Here is a 19,068-nt window from a genome sequence, read left to right as displayed (position 1 = left end):
TATTTTCATGAAAGCCATCAAACAAACAATTATAACTTAACTCAAAATGTCGGACCTTCAGAACAAATAATCGATTTGCAGCTTGACTCACAATGGCTCTGAAGAGACATGCTGTTTGATGCCCTTGCAAATCACGTACGGTTTTACATCAAAGCTGAAATGTTTTGCTGACAAATTGACCCTTGAATAGGGAACCTATGGAACTTGGCATAAAGCAAATGTGTCAAAATAGCCTCGCTGTTTCTCAAGAGCTCAGCGGTTGAGCTGAGTGTGTGTGTGTTGATGACAACAGTAGCATTTATTTGCGTAACAGTGTGCTGGACGCAATGGCCAACAGGGTTGGGTAGACACCTTATTTTTACTTTGATGTGCATGAAAACAAGTCTTTGAATGAAATTTTTTAGTTACCCAGAAGTATACACAAGAGTAGGGCACAATTTTCATTCACATTAAAATAAAAACAAATTGAGTCTACTGCTACCACTGGATATTGCTGCGCATCACGACCAAGTTAAATATGTCGTATCACTTCAGAATGGACCATTGTTGAGTGATCAGCTGTGTTTGCATTCAAAGCTCATTTCAACTCACACCTGAGGGTACAACAGCTGAGCACATATAAGCCCAAGCTGTACTTTCCATCATGACTGATGGTTCCCTCATTTAGTAGCAGTGAAGGATCAGATGATCCCTTATTGAGATTAATATATAAAAACAACAATCAGTTCAAATCAACTGACAATAAATACAGTACATGTGGTGTTTGTGTAAAATCTCACAAAGACTGTCAAGAAAATGTCCTGGTCATATTTCACCCTAAAGAAAATAATATTTATAGCTGAATATTTTGCATAAATAAAATGAAGCCTAGTTTAGTACTACTTTTATTGACTGATATTGATATTTATTATGTCAATTAAAGGGTTAGTTCACCCAAAAATGAAAATTAGCCCATGAATTACTCACTCTCAAGGCATCATAGGTATATCTTTCAGATGAATCCAGCCAGAGTTATATAAAAAATGTCTTTGATCTTTCAAGCTGTTTAATGTCAATCAGCGTGTGTTGCAGTGTATCAGTCCAAAATAAGTGAAAAAAGGTGCATCCATCCATAATAAAAAGGGGGGACTCCGGGGGGTGAACAAAGGCCCCCTGTAGCAAATCGATGCGTGACTGTAATAAAATAACCATATTTAAAACTTACTAATAAATTTAATCTAGCTTGCACTCACTGTTGAACACGAAAGCAGCTCCGGGCTGATGACATAGGATGTTGACGGTGCGCATGTGCTGCTCAGAAGTGTTGAACGCAGAAACACAGCGGAGAGATCAAAACAAAACAACGGTCATGAATTAGAAGTACAAAACGAGGATTCGTAAAGAAGAATGTCGGAGGACTTCGATATAAGCTCAGAGGAGACTTTTTTCCTTTGCTAAAGTAAGGAAATTTTGGTTACTTTGCTCCTGTTAAGAAACGTTGGTTTTCACAAGACTCAACGGCTCAAGTGCAATGCCCACATCTCCATCCTCCCAGAGCTGCTTCCATGTACAACTGTTGTCGCATGCTAGATTAAAGTGATTATAGCGTTTTGAATATGGATATTTTTCTTAAAAAAACGCATAGATTCACTACAGGAGGCCTTTGTTCATCAATATCTAAATTTTCATTTTTGGGTGAACTATCCCTTTAAGTTCTTATTAATTAAGTAAATACAATTTTGTATTTGTTGTACTATAAAGAGGAATAAAACTGAATTACACATTACTGAAAAATCTAATGAGAATCATTACTGAGAATAATGACAATTACAGTCAAAAGCAAAACACCTATAAAGTAATGCAAAAGAAAATAAAAAGATCTAAAAAGATCTTTAGATAAAGATCTGAAGTTATAGTTATAAAATAGACATTTTCTTTATGCAAAATATATACTTTTAATTTTGTAGTGAAATATGACTTATGTATGTGACTCTAAAAAAAGCACAGTACCACACACAATAAAAAGGAGAACGCTGCACTGTGAAATATTCACACGCTGTGAAATTTTCACACATTTTCAGGTGGAGGATTGGATGTGAATGAATTGGGAAAAGAGTGAGAATAAAAAAAAAATACTGGCTTAAAAATAAAATACCAGCTGAAATTTAAAGCTGACGACACATATGTATATTCAGCCACCACAGGAGTAAAATGCTTCCTTCTGGTAATAGACAAAGGAAAGTGGTTGGAAGCTTGCTACATGTGTATTGTCTAACATCGCATCCTCTTTATAAACATTATCTGATACTATACAGAAAAAAATAAATAGTTCAACTTGTACTTATTTACTGTTTCCTTGTGGTAAAGGTGCTGAGCAATACTGCTGACTTGGCAGGAACCTAAGACAACAGACAGAACAGAACAGACACTGTCACCGAATCCCCTCAAAGAAAGAGACCGACATCCCTTTTTATAAGTCTCGTGCTGTGTTTTCCTCTTGGTAATGGTCACACCTCAGAACGTAGTGTAGGATACAGGCTTCATCAATTCCAAAGACAATGCTAGCAGTGGTTGCAGTCAATTGGGTTTGACAAGACAACTTGTCCAGCACATATGCATACAGGCATGAAGATTTGTGTACTAACTCAAAGTTATGAAACAAAATGACTGTGACTGAAACTAATGTGTCAATGACACATTAAAAGGTATACCACACAATACTATTAAAAGGACTGGTGCATTGAATTTCAGTACAGCAGCATTATGTTAATATATCTGCTTTAGTTTGTGACATGGCTTTCATGCTGCTCTCTGATTAGATTTGGAAAAATCTACAGTGAGACAGGGAAGCCAGGCCCCTAAGAAGAATCTGAACTACTTTGTATTGTTTGACAAACATTGGTCCTTCATGACTCACCCCTTTGTTTGCAATATAAGCCATCAGGGACTCTCTGAAGTGGACAAGATATGAGAGATATTGAGAAGACACTGGGATAGTCTCAGTCGAAATGGAGGCAACTCTTAATGGGAAAGCAAGTGGGGTACTTTAAGTTGGGAACTAGTATTTGAAACTAGTAACCAGAAGGCCAAAACTCATCCATTTTTCCTTTCTCAATACCAAAAGGATGGTGGTACTACTACTGAAAGCAAATTCAGTATCGTAAGTATGAAAAGAGACCTGACTAAGACAGTAGACTTAAGACTCCAAGACTATCTAACCTTGTAAATTAATCCAGCATGGAATACTCCCATTGGTATTGTCTCACATGATCCTAAAAGGGCAATTCCTTAACTATAACCAATATATCCTGATCATGGTCAGATGGGGGAACTGTGGATGGACCTGGGATTGCAGAAAGTGGAGCATGTGTAGCTGCTAACGATGATGAATCATTAGGAGAAGGTTGGTTAATATGTGGTTCCTCAGACTCTTTTCCGAGCCGCGTCAACGTCTTGACATTCCACAGCCGACAGTGCAATCAACATCTGGGCAGCATAGTAGGTGGCCATTATGATGGCTCGGGAGTGGGGAACCGGGAAGCAGAACTTGTTGACGGCAATGGTGAGGTCGGACACCATGAAGAGGACAGCTCCGAGGCAGGCTGACAGTTTCGTCCAGGTCCAGAGGTCATTGGTGAGCTGGACTCCAGCGATGGCCCTCCAGCCCATAAAGCCGATGAGAGCGATGTAAACAGCTACCAGGTAGGTGAAGGGACCAGAGAGGTAGGGGTACAGAAGGGTGTAGCTGAGGCCTGAGATGACAGCGATGATCAGACCTGCTCTCAAGTTGAGGGGCTTCATTCCAAAGGCCGAAGAGTAGAGAATGTGGGTGATGCCGAACATTAGCAGTCCTAATAAGGCAAATACAATTGAATTGATAATATTATATGTACTACTGCTCTGCACATTTTGTATGTATCACTTATCACAGACGTTTGTTCTGTTCGACCATAAGTGCCCTGCAAAGTGGACATCACAGGATATTCTGCCATGATTCCAGTTTGAAGAGAGTGTATATGTTCCATCCAAAGGGCATGAAAGTGTGCGAGACGTGAATAGAAATTATATTGTATAATGTCACACTTCACACTTCTCTAGTAAGGTTCGTCTGTGTGTGAAGATGTTGTAGGCTGTGGCATAGCGCAAATCCGTAATTGAATGATCAAAAGTGGAGTAAACTTCAGCAGATACCCTGTGCTCAGGGAGTAAGGAGCAATGTACACTGTAGGTTCCCTGTCAGTCTGAACACAGTTCATGCATGGAGCTGTCTTCTAACGAGCTGATTATCTGAATCAGGTGAGTTAAATAAGAGAGATATGCAAAATATGCAGAGCGATGGTATGTGAGGACTGGAATTAAGAACCACTGACATATAGTATACATTGTTTTTATATTACTTAGCATATGGCTGGGCGATATGACGATATAAATCGGATGGACGAAATTAAAAGTCTTCATATTACTTCAATTCATATTATGCTCTTTCGTTTATATTGTGGTGCTGCAAAATAGATTGTTTATGGCAATACGTTTTCATTATTTGAATGACCGCAATCTTACCTGCATTACACGGTGGTGCAGGCAGATGTGTGAATAACAGCATGCGCACGCTCACGTCACGTTGCTGTCTGCGTGGTCACGAAAACGTAATGTTTGCATGCGTTTTTAAGCACTGCAGTTTAAAACAACTGATTTTAGGCCATTGAAACACAAACAATGGAGCTATATGCGCGCTGTCTCTGTTTCTGTGTGAGAGGAGTGCATCAGCTGCTAATAGAGCTTGTGAGCATTTTTGTCGTTTTGTTAGCTTTGAACGATTGCATAAACACTTATATGCGTCCAAATGCAAGTATCCTCATAAACACATTCATTTAGGTCTTAAGGGAATGTAAACAGTTGTGAGAGAAAGCGCATATGTAACATTATATTGGATCCGGACTTTGGTCTTAAAGGGGAAGCTGTCCAATATTCGTCCTGTTTGCCATTCATGAAAATCTCTCACTGCTCTTGACTAAATCACTTTTGTAACTAGAATAAGAAGAAAATAAATAATGCTAATGCTTATGCGGATATACAGTATAGACAGATATAACTTACACAGTGAAGACTAATTAATTTACACAATGTATTTCTTATTTATTGTAGTTTTTGTTCTATTGCTTGTAATTAGTTTCTTGTTCTTATTTCATCACTGACTGTTTATGTATCTTTTTTTTTCTTTTCTTGTATTAGTTTGATATTGACATTGGTGAAAAAGATTATGAAAAGTCCATAGTATCAAATCTTAATATCATAAAAAACCTCATTAAAAGAAAAAATAACTATATCAAGTTATATATCGTTACCGTGATATAAAATTTATCATACCGCGATATAAGATTTTGGTCATATCGCCCACCCCTAACTTAGCAGGAAGCATGTTATTCTTGGCCTCATAACACTCTTCTTTTTTCCAAGGGAACACTTTGCCTGAGTAACTTTGTGGTTCCCTAGGGTATCTTCGGGCACAATGGTTTGTTCCAACCCTCAACCCTGACATAAAAATCCTAATTTGACCTCTACGCTACTTTCTCCATGCAAGAGCTGCCGAATCAGGCATGATAATTCAGGGTTAAAATATAAAATGTCTTGCTTGAGATTGGTGACTTGCAAAAAAAACACAGTCTTCTGATTTTAGATAATTTGCATAAACTCATTGAACCCCCATTTAGAAAGGCAATATAAGTTAAATACAATATTATATTGATGCAAAGCTTCTGATAAACAGAATTATTTGTTTTCTATGGATGACATATCTTTCCCTCCCCATCAATCCATGTAGCAAATAACTATTAATCATTTTTAATCAAATCAAAGCAACACAAATTAATTTACTCACCATGACTAAAGTAGCCTTGTTCTTGCCAGATGAGAAATGCGTCACCCAAGGCTGAAAAAATAAGTCCTGCCAGGATTTTCCTGGCACTGGAGTGGGCACCTAAAAAGCTGATGCCATGGGCGAGAAGAAAAACCCAAAGACAGAAGATAGGCAGGCACTTGATGAGGGCACTGAACCAGGAGGGGCTTGAGGTGGGCAGCCACAGAACAAAGTAGACGCAAGTGGCTTTGAAGAACGGAACAAGCTTTGGACCCTCGCTCTTGACCTACATGACAAAACAGAGACTGAAGTTGCATTCATGGGAAGTGAAACACCATTATATGAGTCAGAAAGGCTGAAACAGAGCTGTTCTTGAATTTAACATTTGGAGGAGATAAAAACACTTAAAAAGAAACACTGACTGTAATGTGATCCATGTGTATTGAAATGTGAGATACCATGAATAACAACTATGACAATTGCTAAGTCTCAAAAGTATAACAAAAATAAGAGAAATATGTCAACGTTTACTGTCCCTGGTTTGGGAAACTGGTTTAGAATTGGGCCTTCTGCCTAGAGTGCCATCTTTAACTAAACTCACAACAGACGGTGTGGACAGTCACCGCCAAACCAAGAAACCCTAAAGGAGGAATTAATGACTTACATCCCAAACATATTTGTTCTTTGGTGACCCATAGGGTCATGTAAGTCTGATTGCACAACCTCCTCAAAACCAAACTGGATGATTCTGGAAGACTTCAATGGATTCTAGACTTTAATCACATTAAGCAGCTGTCATATAGTTGCAACATCTCTAATATTGAAAAAAAAATTCTTACATATTTAAATAAGAAAAGGTATTCTTACATATAATTATGTGTAACTAGTACTTGTAGAACTAGATTTTATCCTACTCCGAAGGAAATTATTTCCAAGGTATTGCTATGGTGGTCTAGGAGGCTTGCTAGTCGAGTATTGCTGGAGGGTTTCTAGAGTGTTCTGGGTTGGTTGCAAGGGTATTGCTAAGTGGTTGCTGGGGTGATGTTGGTGGATGCTTAGGTCAAAAGAGCCCACCCCTAAATCTCTATGATATTAGACATAACTTGTGTTCCTCCTTCACTGCAAGTCTATTGTATTTTTTTGGACATTTGGCAGGAAATTGCTCAAATTCTTTACACGTGTAATCTCTGTACTTATATATTCGAAGAAGTAGATTCAGTGGCACGGTGACACCTAGTACAATGACCCATAATAACAAAACTATTTAACTTTTCTTGTCCTAATCCTCTTCTCATTCCATGCCCGTTGCTTAGTCTTGTAATTTGTAGTTTGAGTCTTTGCCCATGGGGGAAGTGGAAAAAGGCTATTGTTAGCAAGTGTGTATTTCAATCAGATTCTGCTGTACCCCGCTGTGTGAGAAAGGTCACACTGAAATTCAGAGACACTGTGAAACAAATATTTCTGATTTCTAGTCAGTTAATGTAAGGATATTGTATGCACACAGCACGATTTCTTTATAATTTAAACATGGTGCTGATCTTTAAAATGAGGGGTAAAGTGTTGTGGTTAAAGATCTGAGCTGGTAAATGAAAGGCTGTGTGTGAACCCCACAAGGAATGATACAACTAACCATAACCATTGTGCTGGTGGGACTGTTTACTGTACATCAAATCACTTTGGAGAAGTGGAGAAGTGTTGCCAAACACAACAAATTTAGCATTAGGTCACTTGCTCACCAATGGATCCTCTTCAGTGAATGGATGCCGTCAGGTTGAGAGTCCAAACAGTTGATAGAAACATCAAAATAATCCACAAGTAATCCAGTCCATCTATTAACATGAGCTGTGTTTGTAAAACAAATTTATTAAGGCATTTCTTCTTTATTTTGTCACTATGTCAGTGCTTGATGTGCAGTTTTCTCTCTTGATACAGACAATATAACTTATTATGTGCAATATTATGGAATTGTTCATTACCAGTGTTGGGTGCAATGTATTACTAATTAACTGATTATACATATTTAGTTTTTCTTCAAAAAGTAGGGATTACTATTCAATTTTCTGTATTTTAATTACAGCTACTTCTGAAGTAATTACATTAAATACTGTACATAGAACAATTCTATGTAAAACAGTAGTGTATTTAACCTTTAAATACTGATCAATTTTAAGAATAATTTATGAAATTAAATATTATTTATTTGAAAGAATTAAAACAGCAGATTCATGTTTATCATTGTATTGTTGAACTGGTCGAGGTTGATATGAGATTTAGAAACTATTGTTATTATTGAAACTATTATTGGTTATAATTATATCAACTGTTTAGACTCTCATTATGACAGAATCCCTTTACTGCAAAGGATCCATTTCTCCAACATCTACATCTTACATGTACATGAAATATTTCATTAAATAATAATATATTGTATACAATTACACAGTTAAAACGTGACAACATGAGAAAAAAAGGTTCAATTGTAAATATATTTAGTAGGTCAGACACCATATATTTAAAATAATAATCATAATAACAATATGTTATTTGAAGAAAGGTGTTAAAAACAGAGTGCATTAAACAAAATGCTTTGCTGAAACGTTGATTATGTCATCAAAACTGAAGTCATGTCAAGAGAAACTGCATGAACAGGGATGCCTCTCCTTGCCAGTTAGTCATAATGCATGTGTCTGTTTGAAAGAGGAATAAAGGTTGTCAGGAACGTTTCCATGGAATGAAAGCCCTTTGAAAGCAGACAAAAACGGGGAAGTACCGAGAATTAAAAAAAATAAATAAATGCTGCACATGCAGCGACTTGCAGAGTGCTTATTTAATGATAGATCAATTGAATCTCTGCATAAATAAACCAGCACAATTCATGATAACATAGCACATGGTTAACATAGAAGTAGAGTAAACATGAGCATGCTGGCCACAATCACGTGATCATTGTTATTCCCAGGATAACAGACTCAAGGATGATGCATAGGCAAGAATATACATTTAAAACAAACAATGATGTAAGCGAACTGTGTCTGGATTGTCACATCCTTATCGACAGCTCACTATATAAGCATAATTTTAAAAATAACAATCATGCATTTACAACATGAAGAAAAGGACGTGGTTGTCGAAGCCAAGCAATAGATGAATACGAAATGAATATGGTCATGCACTTATTAATCCATATGCAATGCCAGTTAGATTAACTGATATCATCATTTCTTTATGAAGTGTCGATGTTACAGGGATGTTTTGATGAAAAGCGGTAACAGACTCACCACAGTGACAGGAGAAACCATGTTTGTCAGCGGTTGAGCAGCCAGTTGAAGGATGAACGGTCGCTTACAGAGCACACCCTAGTATTTACGTCCCTTTGTGTGTGAAATTTGTCTTATGTTTAGGACAGGCCATCATCAGTGGGAGGAGAGCAATCCGCTGTGCTGTGGGCGGAGCCTGCGAGTGAAGACACGCGCTGTCCAATCGGAGTGCAGGAAGGTGTTTCGCCTCAGCAGATGTGGACGAGTGGGAGGGGTTTACCTGCGATATTTACATACTGCGCGTTCACGGCACGTTTAGTGCTTTTATCGCGTTTTTAATACGTTGTATTGTCAACAACTATTTCTGATTTATAATGCGAGTTCGACATAAATTGTAAAACATACAAATGATAATGAGATGCGTAAACGGTATCTGAACTGTTTTTTGACTGTATCGACATCTTGTGGTAGCATCTAGTAACGTTATAAAGTCTACTTCGTTACTTAACGTACACATTGATGTCTTAGTATCGCAAACTTTGTTTATAATACATATTTAGAATGCAAAAGAAAAATGAGGGGTAATTTTGTACTTGTGCTGGCTTTCATAGAATTTATCGATATGATTTATGTTTCTTTTATTACATTGTATTTGGCAACGTCATTTATATATAAACTCCGATGTGCTTTTTCTTATTTTGTTTGTTTAATTATACCTCGCTAAGCCTAATTTCCCGGTATTTTTATTTTTGCATTTAAACATCTGCAGAGGACAGAGAAATTTAAAAAGCACGTGTCTTAATTTAGACAACTGAGTTCTAGCTATTTGTGTTTATATGTTTAGCAACCTATCCAAAATACAAAATACCTAAAACAGTTGTGAGTGAAATAGGCCTATACAACATTGAAAGTTATGAAGGAAGATAACGCGTGTCTTAAAAAACGGAAGTGACGTTGGAATGTGACCCGGATGACGTGGGTTCGGTTGACGGCGCTTCTAGAACACAGATCTTTCTCACAAGAGGATTTTCTGCAGTCGCCTTGTTTCATATCGTTTAATGACAATTTAGGGAAACTGGTCCGGTATCACTGAACGAATACATAACGAATCTTTTTTTATTATTAATCTCGGAAGCTGTCCGTTGTTTACGGGTTTAAATGTAACCTCCAGCAGCGGATCAGATATGGCGAACAGCAGCTGAAGGGAGTTGATTTCATCGAAGGTTTCCTCTTGTTTCGCTTCTCCTTCCTTCAATACTCGGGTGGTTTTAACAGCAGGGCTGATTTGAGCTGATTTACAGACTGTATTTGCGGGTAAAAAGGCTGCCTGGGGTTAGTGTTTACCGATTGGTAACGTTAAGTGCTAGCTATAGCTAATATCTAAGTGAGCTGTGGACAGGTGACGTCAGGGATCATGGATTTCGACAGCGTGTTGTCCATCGCCTCCCAAAACCAAGGCCTCAGCAGCGTATCGGTATGTATGAGAAGAACACTTAGAAAAATAACACAACATCATTTATTGTCTTTAGTATTATGTAAATGTCTAATTGATGACTTTGGAAGATCCAACTGCATGTACATTGATTGATTCATATGTTTTATTGTAGTAATGTGCCAATCTATCATGTTTTAGGGTTAGTATGAATTCATTTTGCTCACGCTTTGAGAAAAAGCCTCACTTATGTCATTTAAAGTGCTTATAATTTCACATGCACATGCTTGCATTTCTGTGGTTTTCAGTCATGTTTGTTTTTTGTAGAAGCGGTATAGCCTGAAAACCGGTCCACCCAAGAAAGATGTCAGAGTCAAGGGAGTAAATTCGTCTGCAGTACAGGCCTTCTTGAAAAAACAGGCCATGGAGCAAAAGAAAAAAGGTTTTTTTTTTCTTTAAACCTTCTTTAGCTGTACATAATGCATAGTTCACCCAAGTCATTTTTTACTTGCTGTCATGTCATTGCAAACCTCTAAGACCTAGACCACAAAAGATAGCTCTTTTCCGTATGGTTAAAATGAAGGGGGTGGTTGATGAAAAGTACCTTGAGAGCACCATAAATGCAGTCCGTATGACATATATTTAGACATGTCACATCCACATCCACATTATGGTTTACCTCAACCACATAAAATGTCACATTTAGCTAAAAAGTAACAATTTGTTTACATTTGGTAATGGTTCTGGTTATTTTCACCCGGACTAGATTTTCTAGTTAGTTTAGACTAGGGCTGTGCAAAAAATCGAATGCGATTTTCATGCACATCTCATCAGTAAAGACGCTCCTGTAATTAGAAGTATATCTCCAGCACGTGAGTTCAGATCATGGTTGCCAGGTTATCACAACAAATCCTGCCCAGTTGCTTCTCAAAACTAGTCCAAAACTAGACCAATCGCGTTTCCAGGAGGTTCCCCGATGAAAATTGCTTCCCGGGGTTAAAATATAAATTTTTTTGGAAGGGTTGTCTTGGTAAAATTCGCATTTTAGGGGCTAAATATCACGTTATTGGTATTGGGGTTGCTTTAAACCGCGGATATGAAAAACAATCGCAGACTTGGCAACACTGGTTCAGATGGAGCGGCAGTCACTACACAGAGCCGTAGTCTACCGACAACTAACACAAAATCGTTTTCAAAATCGACAAAGAATCGCCTGCGATTTTAACGTCGATTTTGTGTAGATTGTCAGTGAATTAGGCTCGGTGTAGTAAATGCCAACCAGTTTTGCCAAGTCTGAGGTTGTTTTTCATGTCCGCAGGTCGAAGCAACCCCAATACAAATAACGTGATATTTAGCCCCTAAAATGCGAATTTTTACCAAGGCAACCCTGCTAAAAAAACGTATATTTTAACCCAGGGAAGCAATTTTTAGCGTGGAACCACCTCTAAGCGCGATTGGGCTAGTTTTGGACTAGTTTTGAGAAGCAACTGGGCAGGATTTGTTGTAAAAAAACCTGGCAACCCTGATCTAAACGCACGTGCTGGAGATATACAGCTAATTACAGGAGCGTCTTTACTGATGAGATGTGCATGAAAATCGCATTCGATTTTTTGCACAGCCCTAGTTTAGACTAGTGTAGACTTTACAGCAGCTTCCCAAAACAACTGGATAATCTTTGTACTTTTCAGGACCTTGTTACTTATGGGGGATTCCCTGTCAAGAATTACTTGTAAATCTTTCATTATGCTCTAAAACCTTTTGAGCTTCATTGTTAAATCATTGTTAAATCTATGTTAAAATGATCCATAAAACAGTTTTTCTCTTAAAAACAGGTGTATAAACTTAGTCAGATCAGTCATTATAAATCAGTTCCGAAAACAAACACGAAACCTGTGCTGAATGAAAGAAAACAGGTGGACAAAAAAATAATCATCATAATAAAAGGATTTTCGGTACAGCATAAATTATAATAAAGAAACCCAAAACCACAAATGTGTCAAAAGATTTCATCATTTGGGGATAGTAATGTTACTTTTTATTATTATCCTATAAAGGGGTCTGTTTAACAGCCAACAACTAATATTTTATCAAAATTAATATTTCAGTCAATTAATCAGTTGCTTTTCTCTGCTTTAAGTGGAAACACTCTTCTAATATTTGCAGATAAAATTCAACCTAACGCAAAACAAAAATTAACACTTTTCAATGCATTAAATGGCATATGCAACTCAAAGGGCAGTCCTCAAGAAACAATATGGTTACAAGTAGTGGTTGACGATATATCGCGCTGATATTTGTGATTTTTCAAATATCGGCATCGGCTGATAAGTTTTTCTGTTTGGCTGATGTGATATCTTAATAGAAAAAAAAATATATTTTTTTAGTTCTGCACGTTCTGAGTAATATTGTTTAAAATCAAGAAACAGGTTTGTGTTGCCTGATAATATCAATAATATAAAAAAAGTCTCTTAGAAACACAAATGTAATAGTAGCTTAAGTAGCTTAAGGAAGCAGATATAGATTGATGTTCATTATCAAAATCTGTAATATATCTGTTAGGTAATGTAGCAACCTCTTTTTTTGTATGGTGAAATGTAATTATTCTGACTTTGAGTTTTTTTTATTAACCACTGGTCTTCCATAATAACATACATTTAGATCATGATAATCACAGTTAAAACCACATGTAATGTTTTTTTTATTTAGATATTTGTTTGAAGAACAGTACCTAGCTACCCTAAATAAATTTTGCATAAATGCTAAAAGCACACTACCGCGTGTGTAGTCACATGACTCTGCCCCGTCCAGTCAGTGGCATAAAGGCAAAACACGGAGGTGAATGCCGGTTCAACACATAGTGATGGCGCACGAGCGGTGAGCCTTGCGTCTTCACTAAACTTTGTCAGTTGTATTTGTTTTATGGTTTGGACATTCAAGCGATTAGACGATCGGATGTGTATTAATATTTCGAGCTACCATGTTTGCGCAGCTGCATTGTGGCACAAACACTCATATAAACAGTAGCTATGAAGATCGCGTACACAGAGGAATGCAGAAACTAGTTGTTAGCGCTGTCCTGTAAAGTAGCTTAGAATATCAAAACTTATAGCATATTTTTCTACTTTTGAAGGAACTAGGCTATTTACAATAATATAGAGATGGTATCACTAATTTACACACGCAATCACTCGTACTGGTGCTGTGCTAATTTATCTTTATCTGATCTTTATTTATCTCTTACACCGAGCAATAATCTTTAAGAAATGTTACGAACATAGATAAAATAACTGCTGATAGTGAGCTATGATGTCAGATCGCTCTTTCAATAGGAAAAAATATCTCACCTTTAATAGTCAATCATATTTACAGTACAAACCTTGTCAGTCAACTATGAGAGCAAAAAAAAAAAAAACAGAAATAAAATAATCGTTCATTAATTCGTCATCGAGGTAAAATGTTCAGTTAATCGAGGTTTTGATTTTAGGCCATAATCGTCCAGCCCTAATAAATGCTATAGCTTAATCACACACACACACACACACACACACACACACACACACACACACACTAATTATATTCCATTTCTCCTCCTGCAATACATTTAATGTCTATGTTAATAATATAAATTTAAAAAAAAAATTCTGACACAAAACCATGGTGCAGTTAGTGCTACTACAGTAAATCTATGGTAAATTATGACAATTTGTAGATTAAAAAGTCTTCTAACTGTGAACCGTTGCACACAGTGTTTCTCCTGTTTGTCAGCACAGTTTCATCTGGCTGTAAACAGAGTTATTGGAGTACTGTTGGGTGAGAAAATAGTCCTAGCCCTTTTCAAAAATAATTCATATTTTGATGTTCTTCTCGCTCTCTTTCTTAGAAATACAGAGTAAGAAAGAAAAAGAGGACCTGCTGGCCAAAAGAGTAGAGCTGAAATCAGATAGGAAGGCAAGAGCAATGGCTTCCCGAACGAAGGACAATTTCAGAGGTTACAACGGTATCCCTGTCATAGACCAGCCCAAAAAGAGGCGGTCAAAGGGGGAGAGATCGGGAGAGCAGCAAACATCGAACGATGATGATGATGATGACTGTGATAATTACGACTATGAAGGAACGGATTCTGAATCTGAAGAACAAAGCATGCCTGTTAAGCCTCTGTCTCGGCCCGAGTCCTCCAACAAAGTCAACAGCAAACCGAAAAAACACAGTGCTGCAGCAAGGCCCCCTCCATCATCAATGAACTTTGCGGACCTCTTGAAACTTGCGGAAAAGAAGCAGTTTGAACCTGTTGAATTGAAAGTAGTGAAGAAGACCGAAGAGAGGCTTAGAACAGCCGAGGAGATTCGAGAACTCGAAATAGAGCGCAGAGTCAAGAATCAGGATAGAGGGAAAGAAGCCAAACCAGACAAGAATTCAGGACACAAAGACAGCCGTTCCCAATCCAGCTCAAATTCACAAAAGAAGAATGTAGAACGAGATGGCAAAATTGGGAAATTGCCCAAGCCATCAGGGGAAAAGTACCAGTCTTGTAGTACCAGCAAAAAGCCAAAGCTTCAATCATCCAGTGAAAGAATTCCAAGTTCTGCCAAACTACATGGAGACAGAAACTCAGGCTCCTCAGGTGCCTTAAGTGGTAAAGCTGCCATGAAGAACAGTGCTCAAATTCAATTGAAACCAGCACCATCCAGACCCTTACAAGGCCAAAGGCCCACAACCTCAAGTGACCTTACCCCAAAGAAGGGGATTACCTCATTACCTCAAGGGAAACAAAGTATTTTGGGAAGTCGTCCTGGAGTTGCTCCTGGTGCAGCTAGACCAAGTCAAGCACCACACAAAAACTCTGGACAAGTTAGACCTAGTCTCTCTGGTGGGCCAACTCAGAAACTAGCTAAACCAGGACATTTATCACGGCCTGGGAGCAATGGACATGTACTTGTGCCCTCTTCCGGTGACCCCTCAAAGCAACCAAGACCAGGCTGTAGTTTGCCAGGTCAGCAGGTTCCTGGAAGATCCAAGGCCGCCATAAATGGACCAAGCAGGATGGGAGGTAGTGTTTCTGGGAGACCGGGAAACATCATGGACTCTGGCCCTGGAAGATCTCAGTGTACTGTTGTTTCAGAGACTATTTCATCAAAGAACTTTGTACCAAGACCTGGGATGGTTCCAAGACCTGGGATGGTTCCAAGACCATCAGGACCTCAGGGCCCCAGGACAGTGATTGGCCCTTCAGGCCACAGAGTCCTGGTTAAACCTCCTGGTAAGGGTTACGATAAGAACCTCTTAATGGCCAAGTGTTTCATGATTTCTGTTTATTAATATATTATTAAGAGAACTGCTGTTTTGGCAGATGCAGTTTTTTTTTATTGTGTGGGAGCCGTTTCACTTGGATATATGTCATAGTAGAAGAGAAAATAATCTGTTAATGTTTCTTATATTTTATGTACTTTGTTTTGACAAACGAAGAAGACAAGTTGAAAGTATTTAAGGTGGTAATCAACATCCCTTTAAAGATATTATTAAACCAGTTACTGTGAAAGATCCTTTTTGCTTCACAAGAGTTGATCAGATATTCCAACAGTTGATTTGGTGAATCATCTTCAAAACTAGGAATGATGTTTCTTGTTAGGCATATTAGTTGAATTCATTAAGCCTTCAGGTTTTGAAAGTTCTGTATTTTACATGTATTCTGAACAAAACTTCAACGGATGCATAGTTGCTGAGTCAGAAAGTCACTGTAAAAATATTTAAAACCAAACATATAGTTTGTATAATGTTAAAGCGATGTAAATATATGCATAAAGGTATCTTAGAATCCGATTGAGAATATCTTCTGATTCATCAGTTTATATGTGCTCCCTTGTTTTCCCATTGATCATAATGTTTAAGGTATGTGCCCCCCATCCAATCTGATTAAAATTTAATTTGGATTATACACACTTGAATTGATTAAACCGTTAGTATGATTACTAAATGATTATTTGATTGCATGTAAAAGTAGTTACTTTGAAATTTATTGAACAAGCAGAATTCATTAGTGTGAACTGATTCTTGTGTGGTTTATTGCTCCAAGTACTTTTATTGAATTTGCAATAGAATGAGCTTGTTTTGCACATTCATGTTCTATAAACAAGGACATTTGTTTTTCATTTGTAATCCATAGTAACATTAATGCCTTTTGTGTAATGTTGCATGTTTTTAAAGTTGTGTCCCCTCTACTCCTGCTTTTTTTGAAGGACCAGTGTTGCCCCCCATAACATCCAGTTATAAACGAAAGTATGAGGAAGAGGAAGAGTACGACTCTGAGATGGATGACTTCATCGACGATGAAGAAGGAGAACAAGATGAAATTTCCAAACATATCAGGGAAATCTTTGGCTATGACAAGAACAAGTGAGTTGAAGCGCAGTTTAAGGTTACTATAAAATAAAGCTGTCAAAATGGCTGAAAAACTAAATATTTTTTTTACTTAAATATTATCTAAATTCTAATTTCAGTTCGGTGGAAAAATAGCTTTTGGCTTCTCTCCTGAGGCCACAAGAGGGTGCATCGAGCAAAATATTATGCACAATTCTTCAAAGCATAATTAAAAATAACATGACTATCTTTGAAAAAAGTGCATAATGTTTATTAAACGTATATAATTATGTTGCTTCAACAATTAGAAACAAAACCGCATCATGCATGTGTATATATAGTTAAATTCACAGGACTGAAAACCAAACACAAAAGAGTACTTTCTTCATTTAAATCTTGAGATACAGTGGGATTGTCGAAAACCGCCATAAAGTCTTGAGACACATTTTTTAAAAGTTGAACTTGCATGAATTTTACATAGCTTTCTAAACATGCGGCTGTTTTGTGCGAGATGCGAGGTCAATGGTGAAAGATGTCCCTCTAGAAGATGCAATTTATTTTTGTTCTTTGTGAATGGCTTGGTTTCAGTTTTGACTTAAACAATATCTTCCCCACATTGATTGTTCTCTTTTTTTTTTACTGCAATATTTTGAATGAACAACAAAGCAGCGCCGCCTTTAGTGGGTTCAACTGGATAGGCTAACAAAAGCATTAAAATGCAGTGGCACTTATGCCGGCGCTAGTGATGCACTGGTCGTCTCAGCGGGTTGGGGCGGGTAAAGAAATTGGCACTTTATTATCGGGGTGGGTCATTAAAAACAAATTGTAAAATATCCAAGTATTTTGCGTGCAATTCTCTTTAGCCTATATTAAATATTTGGAATATATATTTCCATATTCTATAAGGTTCTTTGATAAGGTTACAATATGAAGGTCAACGTAGCAACGTAACTTGCATGATGTCCCCGAAAAATAAAATAAAAATTATCTTAAAAAAAATAAAAATAATTCCAGTGACCACTTGCATCATTGCATTTTGTGCGACGCTAATAATACTGCCTGATGCACAACTAAAATTTGAATGCAACATTTATGCATTCAAATGTGGATTTTTATTTTTAAATTCAATGAATATTCGAAAAAAAATGTGATAGCCCTACTATAAAATATCTGCGGACTTAAAGATCTTGCTATTTATAGGTGATGTTTACTCGCAGATGTTTGCATACATGCATAGAATGTTTCTAGCCTTAAAATACAAGGATTGTTTGCCTACTTTGTGTTAAAATTGTCTTTCGTTTCAACAGATATAAAGATGAAAGTGACTATGCACTGAAATTTATGGAGAGCAGCTGGAAAGAACAGCAGAAAGAAGAAGCGAGGAGGTAATAATTCAGCTGCAAACTATGAGTGGGTCAATAGTAGTTCTGACAAACTGCTTTGGTTCATCATTTTCATTAAGTCATCACACTGTTGCCTTCTTGTCTGTGTGTTTTCTGTTTTGCCTTGCCCCTGATTGTCTGATTAGCCTGCGAATGGCAGTGTATGAGGACCAGGAGGAGGAAAGACGAGAACTTGAGGAGATGAGGCAGAAGAACGCAAAGAAGAGAAAATGATTGTGATAGTTGTGTTCCCTTTACGCAGAGAACCAGCAAAAATGGCGTTCCTTAATGACACCTGTTTTTATTTCTGCCTCAGTTTACGCCTGGGCATCAAGGAGGATGAAGAGGACATGCGTTTGGAGGAGGAGGAGATGAAAAGAAGACTAGCGATGAAATCGAAGCAGAAGAAGATTTAAGTTTCCTTGCTTGATTCTGATCTCATCTTATTTGGTTGGGAAGAACAGAGTGGAATGGAAATGCCTTCCTCGTGCCGCTGATGTTGTTACACTATTTATTTGAATGCCCAAGTCATGGGAGCAGGTTTGCACTACCAAGAGCCCATCTGACATAGCTGAGCTTCGGAGAATATAATATATGAAATGAATATCTGAGAATCACGATAGCATTTTTTGTATCTGTAGAAATCATGAAAGTATATCTATGTGGATGCCTTACTCAAGCACCAACTTCCAGATTGGTCCTGATTTAGGGAGAGTTATTTTATAACTTGTACTATATATAATTGGTGAAAAAGACAGACGCCTGACATTTTTCCAATGTATTTTTTTGTTAAAGTGATTTGACAGA

General features: G+C 37.5%; 2 protein-coding genes across 4 annotated transcripts; one reads left to right on the top strand and one right to left on the bottom strand.

Moving 5' to 3' along the window:
* Positions 1-1,927: 1,927 nt before the first annotated feature.
* LOC132124873 (lysoplasmalogenase-like protein TMEM86A) lies at positions 1,928-9,576 on the bottom strand. Its single transcript, XM_059536018.1, has 3 exons — positions 9,115-9,576; positions 5,858-6,122; positions 1,928-3,830 (listed from the first exon to the last, which is right to left on the bottom strand). The coding sequence occupies exons 1-3, from the start codon at positions 9,133-9,135 to the stop codon at positions 3,403-3,405; spliced, it is 714 nt and encodes a 237-aa protein (XP_059392001.1). The 5' UTR covers positions 9,136-9,576; the 3' UTR covers positions 1,928-3,402.
* Positions 9,577-10,078: 502 nt separating this feature from the next.
* On the top strand, positions 10,079-19,068 carry LOC132125403 (protein SPT2 homolog). 3 transcript variants are annotated; one of them, XM_059536787.1, is made up of 7 exons: positions 10,079-10,567; positions 10,853-10,967; positions 14,406-15,782; positions 16,759-16,915; positions 18,187-18,264; positions 18,408-18,497; positions 18,578-19,068. In XM_059536787.1, the coding sequence occupies exons 1-6, from the start codon at positions 10,508-10,510 to the stop codon at positions 18,493-18,495; spliced, it is 1,875 nt and encodes a 624-aa protein (XP_059392770.1). In that variant the 5' UTR covers positions 10,079-10,507; the 3' UTR covers positions 18,496-18,497; positions 18,578-19,068. The 3 variants fall into 3 exon arrangements, with proteins under 3 accessions (XP_059392770.1, XP_059392768.1, XP_059392769.1); XM_059536785.1 differs by lacking the exon at positions 18,408-18,497; XM_059536786.1 differs by having other exon boundaries at positions 18,408-19,068.

This window comes from Carassius carassius, chromosome 43, assembly GCF_963082965.1.
Source record: "Carassius carassius chromosome 43, fCarCar2.1, whole genome shotgun sequence".
Taxonomy (NCBI): Eukaryota; Metazoa; Chordata; class Actinopteri; order Cypriniformes; family Cyprinidae; genus Carassius; species Carassius carassius.
This window is presented reverse-complemented; position numbering and strand designations above follow the sequence as displayed.

Bases quoted from the DNA above. Each gene is read 5' to 3' on its own strand.
- LOC132125403 (XM_059536785.1), top strand. From the start codon at position 10,508: ATGGATTTCGACAGCGTGTTGTCCATCGCCTCCCAAAACCAAGGCCTC. The intron at 10,568-10,852 runs GTATGTATGAGA...TGTTTTTTGTAG, and splicing joins AAGGCCTCAGCAGCGTATCG to AAGCGGTATAGCCTGAAAAC. The intron at 10,968-14,405 runs GTTTTTTTTTTC...TCTCTTTCTTAG, and splicing joins CATGGAGCAAAAGAAAAAAG to AAATACAGAGTAAGAAAGAA.
- LOC132124873 (XM_059536018.1), bottom strand. From the start codon at position 9,135: ATGGTTTCTCCTGTCACTGTG. The intron at 6,123-9,114 runs GTGAGTCTGTTA...TTTGTCATGTAG, and splicing joins TGGTTTCTCCTGTCACTGTG to GTCAAGAGCGAGGGTCCAAA. The intron at 3,831-5,857 runs GTGAGTAAATTA...TTGCCTTATTAG, and splicing joins ACAAGGCTACTTTAGTCATG to GACTGCTAATGTTCGGCATC.